This window comes from Canis lupus, chromosome 28 (genome assembly GCF_011100685.1).
Source record: "Canis lupus familiaris isolate Mischka breed German Shepherd chromosome 28, alternate assembly UU_Cfam_GSD_1.0, whole genome shotgun sequence".
In the NCBI taxonomy this organism is placed as follows: domain Eukaryota; kingdom Metazoa; phylum Chordata; class Mammalia; order Carnivora; family Canidae; genus Canis; species Canis lupus.
In genome coordinates, this window is record NC_049249.1 from 28,110,126 (window position 1) to 28,126,304 (window position 16,179).

At 34.9% G+C, this 16,179-nt stretch overlaps 2 protein-coding genes across 10 annotated transcripts in view; one reads left to right on the plus strand and one right to left on the minus strand.

The window, feature by feature from the left end:
- The window catches only part of SLC18A2 (solute carrier family 18 member A2), a 115,077-nt gene that overhangs the window by 79,468 nt on the left and 19,430 nt on the right, over nucleotides 1-16,179 (plus strand). The gene's annotated exons all lie outside the window — the stretch shown is intronic.
- The window catches only part of PDZD8 (PDZ domain containing 8), a 95,006-nt gene that overhangs the window by 51,441 nt on the left and 27,386 nt on the right, over nucleotides 1-16,179 (minus strand). For all 8 annotated transcript variants that reach the window (XR_005380657.1, XR_005380654.1, XR_005380653.1 and 5 more), the window contains exon 3: nucleotides 2,476-2,578. Coding sequence is in view for 1 of the 8 variants with exons in the window: in XM_038578915.1 (XP_038434843.1) it covers nucleotides 2,476-2,578 (103 nt within the window). In the remaining 7 variants the exon portion in view is untranslated. The remainder of the gene's footprint in view (nucleotides 1-2,475; nucleotides 2,579-16,179) is intronic.

A 16,179-nucleotide genomic window follows, 5' to 3' on the forward strand; every position in this document is an offset into this window, starting at 1 on the left:
CTCCCTTTCCAGCTTTACTCCTATTTTCCCACTCGGGTCAAAATTATTCTATTTATTCCAAAAGAATTTCATATATTCAATCTTTATGTAAGGATATTCACAACACTTATTACTTAAAGAAATTATGTAATTTAGAAATAATTCGAGTCAAAAGAACGTCTAAAGCATACCATATTTCCATTAAAAAAAGTCATGCTCTCAAGAGCATGGAGATATGCTTATAGATCTTTTATAAAAATTGAGAACTGTAACTATTTTTTAAAATGCTACAAAGAATAACAGATTACTCTAGAAATACCAAAAGCACATCATTACTACTATAAAATAGCTAAGTAGCATAGTGCAGAAGTACCTATTCACCATAATGAAGATGTAACAGGGAAATTGTTTTCCTAAATACTGGCTACAAATAATCACAGGATTGGCTATATTGCCACCAAGAATTAAATGTATTAGAAACAGCTAAATATCTAAGTTATTAAGTATTACATTTTTAAAGAATACAACTATAACTTATTCTTGCAAAAAACTTTTGACATGCTAAATGGATCTTATCTTTCAAAAGACTAAAAGTAACTCCAGAGAGGTTTAGGGGTTCCAAAAAGCACTCTTGGAATTTTATTACTATCAAACCCATAATATTTCAGTATATACTTAGTAAATGAAATAAATTGTCTCTAAAAGAGGGGCAATGGTTCCTTTAAGGCATAGACTCCCTCCTCCATTTTAGCCATAAAATTCTGGAATTCTGTTTCCATTGTGAAATTTCATGGGCTTAATACAGAAATTCTATGGATAATTTGGATAAACGCTCTAAATCTTAAAGAGACTACTAGATTTATGCAAAATGCAAGAAGCACATAATAACTGCTATTAAAACTGCTACTCAGAATATTCAGAAAATACCAACTCACTTTGGAAACAAATTAACCAATAACTAGTGACAATTTTTATTCATTTAAGAACACAAAGAATCCAACAAGTTCACTTAAATATGTTGAAGGAAAGCACTACTTTTGTTTATTTTTAATTCTAGCATTTAAAATATTTTAAAAGCAGGGACCCTGACTGGCTGGGTGGTTGAGTGTCTGCCTTCGACTCAGGGCATGATCCCTGAGTCCCGGGATCTAGTCCCACATCAGGCTCCCTGCACGAAGCCTGCTTCTCCTCCATCTGCCTGTGTCTCTGCCTTTCTCTGTCTCTCGTGAATAAATAAATAAAATCTTTAAAAAAAATATTTTAAAAACCTTTATAATTTTTTCAGTCTTGCAATTTAGGTAATAGTAGCGAGGGGTTTTTTTAATCAAAAAAGAAAACAGAACTCTAAGTCCTTCATACACCAAAAGTACAGCCCAAATCCACTGTCTTTTTTTTTTTTCCTATTTCCTCAGGTAGTAGCTAAAGTAACCAACATTTCCCCTAACTGCCTCCTAACCAATCTCTCAGGTTTACTCTTGCCCTCCTACAATCCTTTGTCCACAGAAGCAGAAAGTTTTGTGCAAAATATACAAAAGATCATGTCACTTGTCATTTTAAAACTCTCCCACCACAAATAATGAAATTCAAATTCTGTATGAGATTAAGCGTGACTCTTTAGCTTTCATACCATGCACTAGCTATACTAGCCTTCTTTTTGTTCTTCAAACCCACCCACCCTCACACAGGTGCTGCTCCCTTTGCAGGAAATGCACTTCCACTCCCTCATTCCCCCAGACTCTCCAGGTGGCTTGCTCCTTTTCAGGATTCAAGTCTCCAGTGTAGCGTTGTCAGAGTTAGCATATAAAAATTGGGTAAATATTTATAATAACAAAAAAAATTAGTTTATCTGAAATTCTAACTGAATTGGGCATCTTGCTCAAGTGCCATCTCTCTAAGAGTTTTCCCTGTTATCAGATCTAAAGAATCTCCTCTGTCATAATCCTATTTTCTTCATAGTATCTGTCAATCTCTGGAAATTTACCATGTTTACTTCTTTTGTTTACCCATTTATTGTCATGTTCTACCACCATCCTGTAAGGTAGTTTACCTCTCCCATCTCTCTTCTAACCCTCACATCGAACTTCTACGCCCATGTTAGCACCAAAAAAAAAGGTCCTTTTTTGTTCTGAACAGTTTCCTGCATCTAACACAGTGCCTGGTACAAAGCAAGCACTCACTCATAAAACATCTACTGAATGAAAGAATTTACTTGCTTTCTAAGGTATTTAGAATGATTTCTAATTCCATCCTCGTGAAATAATTTTCAAGTTCTAAAAGGAAAATTAGACTAGGTTTCTTATGCAAGCAAGTAATCTGAGTATCACAGTTTTATGTGATTCATTTTATTACTGATGTTGTGCTGCAACAGAATAACAGTTGTTCATAATTATGTGTACAGGATCAAAAATAACTCTATAAATATAAAAACATTATTAAAGGTATGCTTATAGAATATAAACTTTATAAAGAGTAAAACACTATGTAAATCCACTGTACCGTCTTAATAGAACTCCTTTGTTTTTCTTCCCAAACACCACTGCTCAACTCGAGTGTACAATGAATATTTGCCTCTCTGTCATAGGATCCAAAAATGAGTAACCTGCAGTATAAAAATAAAACAAGGAGACTATTATACCAGTTATACACAATGAAATTTTTCTTTCTGATTATACTAAGAAGTAATAAATTATTACTATTTATAACTTTGGTAACAGAAAAAAAAATTAAGTCAAATACTTAGTACACCCTCTAGTGGAAAAGTGAAGTAAAGCTAAAATTAGGTGAAATTCAAGGACAAGCTGTTTCTTAGCAGATAAATAGAAAGTAGTATATATTCCTAAGTGTTCTGTAGTTTTTAGAATACAAATACTTCACATCTTTGGTTAGGTTTATTCTTAGGTATATGATGGCTTTTGGTGCAATTATAAATAGGATCAATTCCTTAATTTCTCTTTTATTTCTTTAAAGATTTTACTTATTTATTTATTCATGAGCTACACAGAGAGAGAGGCAGAGACACAGAGGGAGAAGCAGGCTCCATGCAGGGAGCCCGATGTGGGACTCGATCCCTGGACTCCAGGGTCACACCCTGAGCCGAAGGCAGATGCCCAACTGCTGAGCCACCCAGGCGTCCCTTAATTTCTCTTTCTTCTGTCTCATTGTTAATGTATAGAAATGCAACTGATATCTGTGCGTTGATTTTATATCCTGCTGTGCTGAATTGCTGTATGGGTTCTAGCAATTTTGGGTGGAGTCTTTTGAGTTTTCCATATAAAGTATCATGTCATCTGTGAAGAATGAGAGTTTGACTTTTTTTGCCAATTTGAATACCTTTTATTTCTTTTTGTTATCTGACTGCTGAGGCAAGGACTTCTAGTACTATGTTGAACAACAGTGGTGAGAGTGGACATCCCTGACATGTTCCTGACCTTAGGAGAAAAGCACTGGGTGTTACATACAACTAGTGAATTATTGAATTCTACATCTAAAACTAACGGACTTGGGATGCCTGGGTGGCTCAGTGGTTAAGCGTCTGCCTTCTGGCCCAGCGTGTATTCCTGGAGTCCCGGGATAGAGTCCTACATCGGGCTCCCTGCATGGAGCCTGCTTCTCCCTCTGTCTGTGTCTCTGCCTCTCTCTCTCTCTGTGTCTCTCATAATAAATAAATACAATCTTAAAAAAAATAAAAATAAAAAAATAAAACTAATGTGCTATATTTTGGCTAATTGATTTTAAATTTAAAACAATTAACTATACTAAATGGGAAAAAATAAATATATATTCATGAGGGAAACACACTGATCAGATATCTTCAAATTAGACTGAATTTAAAAAATAAGTTGCAGAGTGATACATAGAATAGGATACCACCTCTGTGAAAATTACACACACATAAAATAGTACAATATAGTTGTTTATGAACACACCCACACTTCACCATCTAACAGTGTGACTCTAGGCAAAATATTTAACTTCTCAAAACCCATCTGTGTCTCTAAAATTTAGAGCAAAAATAATACCACTTAGACTGTTGTGAAAACAAAAGAAGACAATGCATCCAAGGCATTTAGTATAGCACCTAGCAAACACTAAGTGTCCTGTTGTTTATTTCTATTATTTTAAAAACAGCTGTCAAAGATTAACTATCATCTAATTTTACTGTTTAATATTCAGATCTGAAAAGGAAATCTCAGGCCCAATCTCGAGATGATATAAGGCAGTTTTACTCTTGAAGGAAAAAAATATTACCCACATGTCTAGCTTCCATATTACCTGTCTTCTAAATCAGAGCATAAGCCTACCAGTGTATTTCAGGAATAAGTTTGGGAATAGCTTTAGCATTAATTAGCGTTTTGTCTGCTACTCTTATTACTTTATGTCTACACAAAGATCATGGGGGTAGAAGTGAGATTTAAAAAGAAAAGGTGGATATAACATATTAGAGTAATATGAGAAAACTGTGTCCTAAGGTTGGAGATCTCAAGCAAATTATGTCCATACTTCACAAACTGGTTTCATAAACCAAAAAGCCTGAATAAACTTCATGGCAAAACAAAAACAATCCTATATTTATTTTTTAATCATAAAAGTAAATTTAAACTTTGTGCCTAACAGCCTACTGACAAAAAATTAAGAAGATTCATAATTATTCATAAAATACTAAGTTTAGAAAAATGAGAATTTTCATCAAAGCTCTGCTGCCACCATCTGCTCAAAAGAGTAAACTACTACCTGCAGGTCTTTACTGTCACGTATAGGCTATGCACCAGCTAATGCTCCCAAATTCTCAGGAGATATTAATCTTCAGGATTGAAGCACAATTACAATTCTCAAGAATCCTTCCTTTTTTTAAGATTTTTATTTTATTTATTCATAGAGACAGAGAGAGAGAGAGAGAGGCAGAGACACAGGCAGAGGGAGAAGCAGGCACCACACAGAAAGCCTGACATGGGACTCAATCCTGGGTCTCCAGGATCATGCCCTGGGCTGCAGGCGGCGCTAAACTGCTGCGCCACCAGGGCTGCCCTCAAGAATCCTTCCTTGAAAGCGTAACACTTTAATCATATTTTTATATTTTTCATAACATCTTTTGAAGCACAATTCTCAAGAATCCTTCCTTGAAAGCATAACACTTTAATCATATTTTTATATTTTTCATAACATCTTCTTAATGTTTTTGAAGAGAATCACACAAAGCTTAACAATGATTAACTTAAAATTTGAGTCACAGACCTGAAGGTAAGAAAAGAAAACATAAAAGCAAATCTTTGTAACCTTGATTTACGCAATGATTTTCTTAAGACAGGACAGCAAAAGTGTAAGTACCAAAGGAAAAAGAAAAAGAAAAATGAGACTTCAACGAAATTAAAATTTTTGTGTTTCAAAGGACATCACCAAGTAAGTGAAAAGACAATTCACAGAATGGGAGAAAATATTTTCAATTAGGACTTGGACATTTCTCCATAGAAGATAGGCAAATAGCCAATAAGCACATGAAAACAGGCTCAACACCATTAGCCATCAGGGAAATGACAATCAAAATCACAATGAGATGCCACTTCACACTCACTAGAGATCAAAAAAGGAAACACATACTAGTGAGGATGTAGAGAAACAAATCTTTGTACTTTGCTGGAAGGAAGTAAAATGGTGCAGCCACTTTGAAAAATAGTTTGGCAGTTCCTTAAAAAGTTAACATATCACACAGCACTTCCACTCCTGGGTATATAACCAAGAGGAATGAAAGCATACATTCACACAAAATCTTAATATGCATGTTCAAAGCAGCATTATTTTTAATAGCCAAAACATAAAAACAACCTATATACCAAACAACTGATGAAGAGGTAAATAGAATGTGGCAGATACACAAAATGGAATATTATTTGGCAATAAGAGGAAATGAAGTAATAATACATGCAACAATATGAATGAACCTCAAAAAAATGCTCAGTGAAAAAAGCCGGTCACAAAAGACCACGTACTATATGAATCCACCTTTATATGAAAGGCTTGGAGTAGGTAAATTTAGAGACAGAAAGTATATCAGTGGTTACTCTGGGCCAGGGAGGAGGGTTAGGGGGACTAGGGATTGAATACTAATGGGTATAGTTTCTTTAGGAGGGACAAAAATATTCTAAAATTAGATTGTGATGATGGTTGCACAACCCTGTGAATGTACTCAAACACAATGAATCCTATACTTTACATGGATGAATTGTATGGTTTGTGAGTTATATCTCAATAAAGCTGATTAAAGAAAAAAAGAATAATGAATGATCATAACAAAGAGTAAAATCATTAGGGTTACACTAAAACTTTTAAACATTTGCTACAAAAAGATATGATAAATCCTTGATTTATCATTACTATGAATCAATATACTGTGAAAAGATGCACATTTCAATAAAACATAAGCCTGATTTTTATCTGGTATTTGATAACAGAAAACATTAAAAAACAGAAAACCTTTTGAAACAAAATAAATTCCAAATGAAAATTGTTTAAAATATTGAAATACCACAAATATTTAACATTCAATAGTTTTTCTTAACAATGAAATTTTAAAGTACACAAAGCATTAGTTGCTCTGATAATCCTGATCTTTGTTTTGTGACAAATATTCCAGATATAGAAAATTTTCATTTTGCACTAATTGGTCCAACTGTTAAAAGTACTTCCAAAAACACCTCCAGACTGGATGTTAGGGTTCATTATGTCTCAGATAACTTAATTTCTTTTTTTAATAATAAAAATATTTTGCTGGATTGTCCAGAACAGGTTTTGCCATTGAAATAGATACTGCTTTTATTCATTCTGATTTTAATTTTTATTTATTTATTTAAGTGAGAGAGAGAAAGAGCATAATCAGGCAAGAGGGGTAGAGAGGGAAATAGTCTCCCCACTGAGCAGGGAACCCAACTCAGGGCTTCATCCCAGGACCCTGCACCACCTGAGCTGAAGGCAGACTTAAGCTTAACCAACTGAGCTAACCAGGTGCCTCTATTAATTCTGATTTTAGATCAACTTCTGATTCTACCTCAGAGCATACCACAACATTGACATATTCTCTTTACGTTTCTTCCATTAAAGCGCTTACAAAGAACTGTAGCCTATAGTGAATATTCAATTATTAGAAAAAGCCTGCAAACATTATTAGTACTCTAACAAAGTAACTTTAGTTTCTCCCAGAAAAGTTAACACAACACAGAAGCATGTCTCATACTGCTATTTTAAAGATTTATTTTGCTTGGAAAACTTCTTTTTTGAAAAAAATGAAGTATTATTTCTTAGGGTTTGTATATACTACGCATATAAATTTATTAATATTCATTTAGTTTGTAAGAATGACTCCCATTAGCAGACAGGGCAAAAGTTACACTCAAGACTGATTGTTAGGATTCCTGGGTGGTTTGGTGGTGTAGGGCCTAGCTTCGGCCCAGGGCATGATCCTGGAGTTCCAGGATTGAGTCCCGCATTGGGCTCCCTGCATGGAGCCTGCATCTCCCTCTGCCTGTGTTTCTGCCTCTCTCTGTGTGTCTCTCATGAATGAATGGATAAAATCTTTTTTTTTTTTTTTTTTTTTTAAAGACTGACTGTTGAGACCATGACTGTTCCTCTCTACAAGTCCCATATCTGATCCCCAGGACATACTTCCTATGTCAGTGTTTCCTGTGCCTGCTTTTGACGTGTAGTCAGTGAATTTCTTCACTCAATAATGACTCTACGTTGAAAGAAGAATTATAATATTTCTTTCCACTTTTTGACTGGTATCTCCTAACATGTAAATTTTTGGAGAGATGCCAGGAAGAATTTCCTACTGGAAACACAAGTACCAGTCAGGTGAATTTAGAAAGCATTTGCTTTAGCTTAGGCAGAACATTTGAAACAAGAATCCATTTTTCATCCTACATGCCTATGTACTTACAATTCAATCTTGAATTAAAGGCTTTAAATTATATAATCACCATAAATAGGTGGTAACAATCACTGGCTAATACATATTTTGAGTCAAATGAACACTCAGTATATGCTGAATGACCGAGAAATGGTATGAAAAATTTTTAACTATACTACTTTGAAAGGGGGAAGAGTCCATACTACTGAACAAAATGGCAAAGGAAATTGCCTTTAGACCCCTCTGTCTCCTGAAAGAGCTATTGTTAGTTCTATGAAAGTTCTAAGTTCAAAAGGTTAATTTTCTTAATGGCAAAAGTATATTAAAACCTCATGTTAACAACACAAACACTACTTATCAAGAAGAGACAATTTATAAGACTCAAGGCCAAACCACTGAGAACAGGAAATTCCCAATGCGCCCTTTTAGTAGAAGCTCATTTTATACCTAAAGTGAAAAACAGAAATCCTCTTAAAAAAAAAAAAAGATTAAACGTAATTTCAAAGGAGTCTTACACCTGTAGGGAGTCAAATATCAACTCATGGGTTGTGAAAAGAATCGAATGTAGCTGACCTCCTCCTATACATGCTTAGGGCCTATACCATCACTTCCCTTCCCCTGGAAACCATCCCACTCAGAATTTAACTCTCTTGTCTATGACAAAGACTTCCAACCTAATGTCTAGTTCTGTTCCTGCTTTGCTCCTTCTTCTTCTTTTTTTTTTTAAGATTTACTTATTTTGAGAAGGGGAGAGCAAGCACACAAGCGAATGGGAGGAGGGGCAGATAGAAGAGAGAATCCCAAGTTGACTCCCCACTGAGTGAGGAACCCAACACAGGGTTTGATCCCAAGACCCCAGGACTACGACCCAGGCTAAAATCAAGAATTGGAGGCTCAACCAACTGAGCCACCCAGGTGCCCCTCTCCTGTTTTGTTTCGAAAACCCCAAGTTTACAGAATATCTGTAGAGGGAAATCTAACCATGCCCTACTACTAAAGAATATATAAAATCATGTTTACCTCCCTCTAAAATAAGCACCTCTATTTCTCTTACTAGTGATGAAAGGCAGAAACTGTGTCTTGCTTTTTATAACGACTAATATCTGGAAAAATAATATCTGATGACCAAATCAAAGTCAATTTGCCATAATTCTACTCAACTCAAATCCTTAATAGTCATTTGCTTCTCCCACCTATACCCATCACATATTCAGCCACTCAAGAAATCTTGTCCTAGTTATCTTATTTGTCCCCTTCTTTCTGTTCCTATTGATTTCAAGTATCTTTCAAGTGCTTACCTTTTCACCTTTAACCTGTAACACCTCTTAATTAGTCTCTGGGGCTTTACCTCTCTATGCAATCTACCTTATAAACAGCAATCGTCTTAAAACAAGTGTTTCTTTTTTTTTTTTTTTTTTTTTAAACAAGTGTTTCTTAATGTCATCTTCAGACACTTTCAATAACTTACCTCTGATTAAAGGATAACTATCTTGGACTTCTGCTAGCAAATTTGGCCCTGACCTTTCATCTAAACATCGATAGTTCAGACAGGTCTCTGAAAATACTTCAAAAATTCTCACTTTTGTCTTTTTTTTTTTTTTAATTTTTATTTATTTATGATAGTCACAGAGAGAGAGAGAGGCGCAGAGACACAGGCAGAGGGAGAAGCAGGCTCCACGCACCGGGAGCCCAACGTGGGACTCGATCCCGGGTCTCCAGGATCGCGCCCTGGGCCAAAGGCAGGCGCCAAACCGCTGTGCCACCCAGGGATCCCCCTTTTTTTTTTTTTTTAAAGATTTTATTTATTCATGAGAATACATGGGGGGGGGGGGGGGCGGCAGAGACACAGGCAGAGGGAGAAGCAGGCTCCATGCAGGGAGCTTGACATGGGACTCGATCCCCAGTCTCCAGGATCACACCCTGGGCCGGAGGCGGCGCTAAACCCCCGAGCCACCCCGGGCTGCCCTTACTTTTGTCTTATTGGCTCTTTTCCCAATCATCTACATTATGTATTTTTATTTAATTAATAAATAATCATAGGCCCCATTAGTGGATGGTTAGCAAATACATATATGTATAGACACTTATAGGTATATAATACATATAAAATATACATAATTTAGAAATCATTAATTTACCTAGTTCTCCCAATTTCAGTTCATTCTCTTAGCATTGTTCTTTGCCTTGGTTCTTTGCCCTTTCATATTTTTGTACCTTAAATCCTGGTTCCCAGTAACATCAGCAATTTACTTATTTGCTTAATCCTGTAATACATCTCATTAATAAATTAATAAATGGCAAAATGACAGACCTAAATACAACTTAATCATTACATTAAATGTAAATGAACTAAACACTCCAATGAAAAGGTAGATTGTCAGACTACACGTAAAAGAATCAACTGTTTGTAATGTAGACTTAAACCAGAAAACACAAAAAGTCTGAAAGTGAAAGACTGTAGAAAAAACATAGAAACGATATAAATAAGCATAAGAAAACTGTAGCAGCTTTATCAATACTACACAAAATAAATATCAAAACAAGAAATATTATGATACAAAAAAGGGACCCTTTGTAAATGGTAAAAGGGCCAATATATCATGAAGAAATATGCACCTAATAACGAAACTACAAAAAAAGAGATAAATTCATAGTCATGCTTGAAGATTTAAACACACTTTCATTCAGCAATTGACAGAACTAGAATAAAAACATCAGTAAGTACACAGAAGATCTGAATCACTTTACTGGCAGTCCTTACTTTGAGTTACTGCAAATGAGAACTCTGTCCCTGCTTTATACTGTTCTGATATGCAAGGTTTTGGTTAACATAGTTCCATGCTGAGTGAGGACTATTTGTATATGTTTTTATATAGTTTTGGGTTTTGGAAGTATGTTAATGCTCTACATATTAAAATAAGAATCAATAAGGATAGAAAGGCAGAGGTGGGAGGGAGGAAAACCAAAACTGAAAGCAAACAGAAAAAAAATAAACCCAGCTATATTTCAAATGAAAACATAACACAGTGAAGGGGGAAAATTAATCTAATTTATGAATACAGTACTTGACCATATGACCCTTATCTTGGGTAGAGTGGGAGTGGGGGGAACTACAAATAAATCCTGAATTCCTTTTTGTAAGTACATTTTCTCTACTTCTAGGGACAAAGCAATTCTGAAACTATTTGAGATGTATTACAGGATTAAGCAAATAAGTAAATTGCTGATGTTACTGGGAACCAGGATTTAAGGTACAAAAATATGAAAGGGCAAAGAACCAAGGCAAAGAACAATGCTAAGAGAATGAACTGAAATTGGGAGAACTAGGTAAATTAATGATTTCTAAATTATGTATATTTTATATGTATTATATACCTATAAGTGTCTATACATGTATGTATTTGCTAACCATCCACTAATGGGGCCTATGATTATATATGAGCAGCAATGAATACAATACCCAAAACCCAGATCTTGATTTTAATATCATTTTCAACTAAAAGGAACCATGGCTCTGGAAAAATAACTGATTATAGAACTGTGACAGAGAAGATACAAAACGAACCCAGAATAGCTGTTACACCACAAAATGATAAAGACCTTAAAAAAAAAAAAGACAGGATTATGTCAGATGCAGCATACATGAGCCAGTTTGAAGGGGTTCCTAGAGGCCAAATATGGGACAATTTAGGTACCAAAATATTAAAAATAGTAAAGAAAAATAAAACAGGAATCCATGAATCCGTGCAGATAATAGGAATAAGGGAAGACTTGTGGTAACTGAGTAAAATGTTAACTGCTGTAGTTTTCTGTTTTTGTGCTAACATTTGAAAATTTTTTAAATGACGTTATTTTTGGAATCCAGTAAAACACTTTAGAAGCTACTGACAAAATAGTCTTCAGAACAGTGTGACTCAGTGAAGAATTGACCTTAATTAAAATCTCCTATCTATAATTAGTACGTTATCCTAAATATACTGCTTTAGAGTACAGAACTCTCACACAACAAAATTTCAGAGTCTCTGCCTTTACAAACTATAATCTTAGTTTGTTTAAAACATAACTGGTTGATAAAACCAGACAAACAAAATAAAATATATCTATTACATCAATGTTTTTAAAATATAAAGATGTATATGACAAATTCCTCCTAGAATTTGGTGCCAGAATTTCTTTTCCCCTGAAGAACATGCACAGTATACCAGAAAATAAAAGCTACGTAATCCATCAAGTTTCCTTTGTTGCCAGAAAACTGATCTTTTCTTCTCTATATGGTTGTTTTTTTATATACTTTATCTTCTATTTAACTGCATATGGGCAAATATTTTCTCTGCAAAATACCTCAAATCCTAAAATGAAATATAATTTATGAGAAAATTTATAAATCAAAAAATAATCTTAACAATATGACTGCAATACTAATGTGAAATAATTTAGTTTTCTAATAGCAGTGCTACGAATACAGCAATTGAGTTCATCTGTGGTTTAAAAAGTCAGCTTTAGGGCAGCCTGGTGGCTCATTGGTTTAGCGCTGTCTTCAGCCCAGGGCGTGGTCCTGGAGACCTGGGATCAAAGTCCCACGTTGGGCTCCCTGCATTGGAGCCTGCTTCTCCTTCTGCCTGTGTCTCTGCCTCTCTCTCTGTCTCTCCCTCTCTCTCTCTCTCTCTCTCTCTCTCATGAATAAATAAAATCTTAAAAAAATTTTTTTTTAAAAAGTCAGCTTTAGTCAATGCAAAAAAAATTTGACACAAAGTATTAGAACCAATTTTACAAGCAAACTTGTGTTTCTACATGCAAGTTAATTGGGGAATTCAAAACTATATTGCAAATAATTAGAAAATAACTTCCTTTTACACTGTGAGACCCTTTTAAAGTAATAAAATTCAAATTCCAGTTCTTACAACCAAATACGTAAAGAAGATATTTTTGTTTAAAGATTTGTTTTCTTCTTAATACTATGATTATTACATTAAGGCATAATAAGAGAGATTACTGGGGCACCTGGTTTGAGCATCCAACTCTTGATTTTGGCTCAGAGCATGATCTCAGGGTCATGGGATGGAGCCACGCGCTGGGCTCTTCACTCAGCATGGAGTCCCTCTTCCTCTGTTTCTCCTCGCCGCCACCCCCCCCACCCCGCTTGCACAATCTTTCTCAAATAAAATTTTTTAAATCTTAAAAAAAAAAGGGCTATGCAGCAAGCACTTGAGGGTTATGTATCTATCTCTTATCACAATTACCAGCAAGGCAGCAAGCATCCTTGCCCATTCTATGGATATGGAACTTGTTTAAAGACATATAATAGTAAGAGCACATGGCTAGGATATGAACACGGCACTCTGTAACTCAAATGCCAGTATTACTACCACTTCATGTTGCCTTTGAAGCATAAAGTTTCCAGTTGTACAACTCCAATACTTTCAGTAAAGTTTGTTTTCTATGAATACTTGGGATTTGTTTCCTCATTGGCAAAATACACTCTTAAAGACTTACAACAGATAAATCTGAAAAAAATCTTCACACAGATTTGTGTGAAACTATATCAAAATAAACTTAAAAAAAAGTCCTCACAACACAGCCATTATTTCAAATTAAGTAGTTTAAGAAATAAAAAGAAATCTTCATACAGAACTATAGTTTTCTGGGGGATAATGAATTTGATGTTCTGTTTATGGACCTGGGAAAGAATTAACTAAAGTTCATTATTTTTACCAGATTCAAGGTCAAGTCCTAAAAAGCCTAAGAAATAATTCTTAGTATTCCTAAGAATGTTAACCTAAAACTATTAACAATAGTAAATGATACAAATGACATTATACCAACTAGAATCTGTAGGTCTCTTTTGAGCAAGATAAACGTGAATATGCATGTCTAAATGCTAAAATAACTCATGACAGCATGCTAATTCAAAACAATTTTAGCCACATACAAATGGTCAGTCCACAGATATGTTTTAATTTTAAATCTTATGTTCTTGGGGCAGGGGCAGCTGGGTGGCTCGGTTAAGCCTCAGGCCATGATCTCATGGGTCATGGGATAGAATCCTGTGTCGGGCTCCACACTCAGCTGGGAGTCCACTTGAAGATTCTCTCCCTATGCACCCCCCCACATGCTCTGCTTCTAAAGTAAATAAATAAATCTTTAAAAAATGTTTATGTTCTCTTAAAAATTTGTTCAATAATTTTATTCTATTTGCTCAAACCTTTATATCATTAAATGAAGTCGTCATGGCAAAAAAAAATCTCTCAAGAAAACCTTTAAGTTTCCAAAATTGAAGCAAGCATTCCTCCTTCCTCCAAAAAGGGCACTTATTTTTCTTCCATTTTTTTCTACAGTGTCGCTTTCTTTCTGCTTTAGAGTTTACAGTATATCACAGGACATGAGTTTATTCAAGACCAGGAAAAATTATTAAAATATAAATGCCTAGATTACAGTAATATATATATCCTCTTTAGTCTGAATCCTACAAACTTGGAATCTATCTTACCTGAGAGTTCTACTTTTTATACTAAGAAAAAAGTTTAGAAGAAAAGTAATGTAAGATTTTAATGAAAAAAATATGAAAAGAATGTTTAGAATTCAATTTGAAGACAAAAAGGCAAGGATGAATAGAAATGTAATTTATTCTTTACATCATAAACAATTTTAAGTAATCCTTAACTTATGTGAAAATAACACAGCACCACAACACTAGGTAACTTTAATATGGTTGGGTTTAGGGCAGCCCGGGTGGCTCAGCGGTTTAGCGCCGCCTTCAGCCCAGGGTGTGATCCTGGAGACCCGGGATCGAGTCCTGCGTCGGGCTCCTGGCATGGAGCCTGCTTCTCCCTCTACCTGTGTCTCTGCCTCTTTCTCTCTGTGTCTCTCATGAATAAATAAATAAAATCTTTTTAAAAAAACATGGTTGGGTTTATAAAGATAGTGACTAGAAAATGCTCTAGACAGGTGTGTGCTTTCTCCCAAGAAGAAGCTGTCACCTGGAGGAAGGTGATGGCAATATAACCCAAGTTTACAGGCTATTGTCTCTACTTTCCTCTTCAACTTCTAAAAATGTGAGTTAACAACGAACTACTGTCCATGCTTTCCATATCAAATCCCTAGAAATGCTGATCCTTATTTTTTAATTTTTTTGACCAGTGATACAGTAACAAAAATCAAACAATATAAAAAAGTTTATAGTGAAAAGTTTGCCTCTCACCTTTACCCCCAGTCCATCATCAACCCAGTTCCCTCTCCTATACCCCTTAAGAAAGTTTTCTTTCAAGTTCTTTCAGAAATTCATTATATAGTTCTTTATTAAAATAAAGTAGGACAGACACACTCACAAATTGTAATGCTTATCACTTATCTCAATCCAATGTGACCTAAATAATGCCTGACTATACTTGGCTCAGTGCCTTCATGAAGTCTTTGATTCATGGCTGACAGCAAGGCTTTAACAAGCAGTACCTCAGATAAAGCAAAAGAATGGTGAGCACCGGTGACACCAACAGCTAGTAGTTGAACAGCCACAACCAATATAATCAATCTATACTCCCACCAGCAACATTAAGGCAAAAGAACTAGTTTTTATAAATTCCTATAACAGTATCTCCTTATTACACATCACCTACATCATAGTAAACAAATGTATGTTGAATAAATGAATAATAAATCTCCTTCAAGGCTGTCTTTGTAGGTTTGGGAAAGGGTAGATGAGCAGCCAGATACAGGAGGGGCAAGAAATTTTGTCCAAAACTGCCCTTCTAATGTCTTAAAGTTGCTATACTATTTTGGAAAAGTTAATCCAATGGTATGATTCTGAATCTACAAGAAATGTGAATCTACAAGAAAATTCAGTAGAACAAAAAAAAAAGAAACATCTGGTCAAAATTTCCTTAGTCATAGGTCACTTAAAAAATGTCCTTCCAAAAAAAACAAAAAACAAAAAAATGTCCTTCCTAATCTTAATAGGACAAGCCCAAATTAAAATTAGGTATCTAATACTCCCGCTTACCATATCATATTTAGTTTACTCATTTCAAAAAGCTGGGTTTTTAACTGTATATGTCTTTTACTGTACACTGTGGTCCCTTTTACAAAATCTACACTATATTTAGTCTTTCCTTGATAAAAGAATTCCTTTTCAACCAGTCTTTCTGACATAATGATGTACAGTATTGAATCACTCCAAGACAAAACAAAAGAAGTGTTTAGCACATTATCAGTATACTCAAAATTAACATATTAGCAAGGACACAAATACATTAGGTACAAAATATAACTCTGTACCCCGGCACTTCTTGTTTTTATGAGCTAGAAAT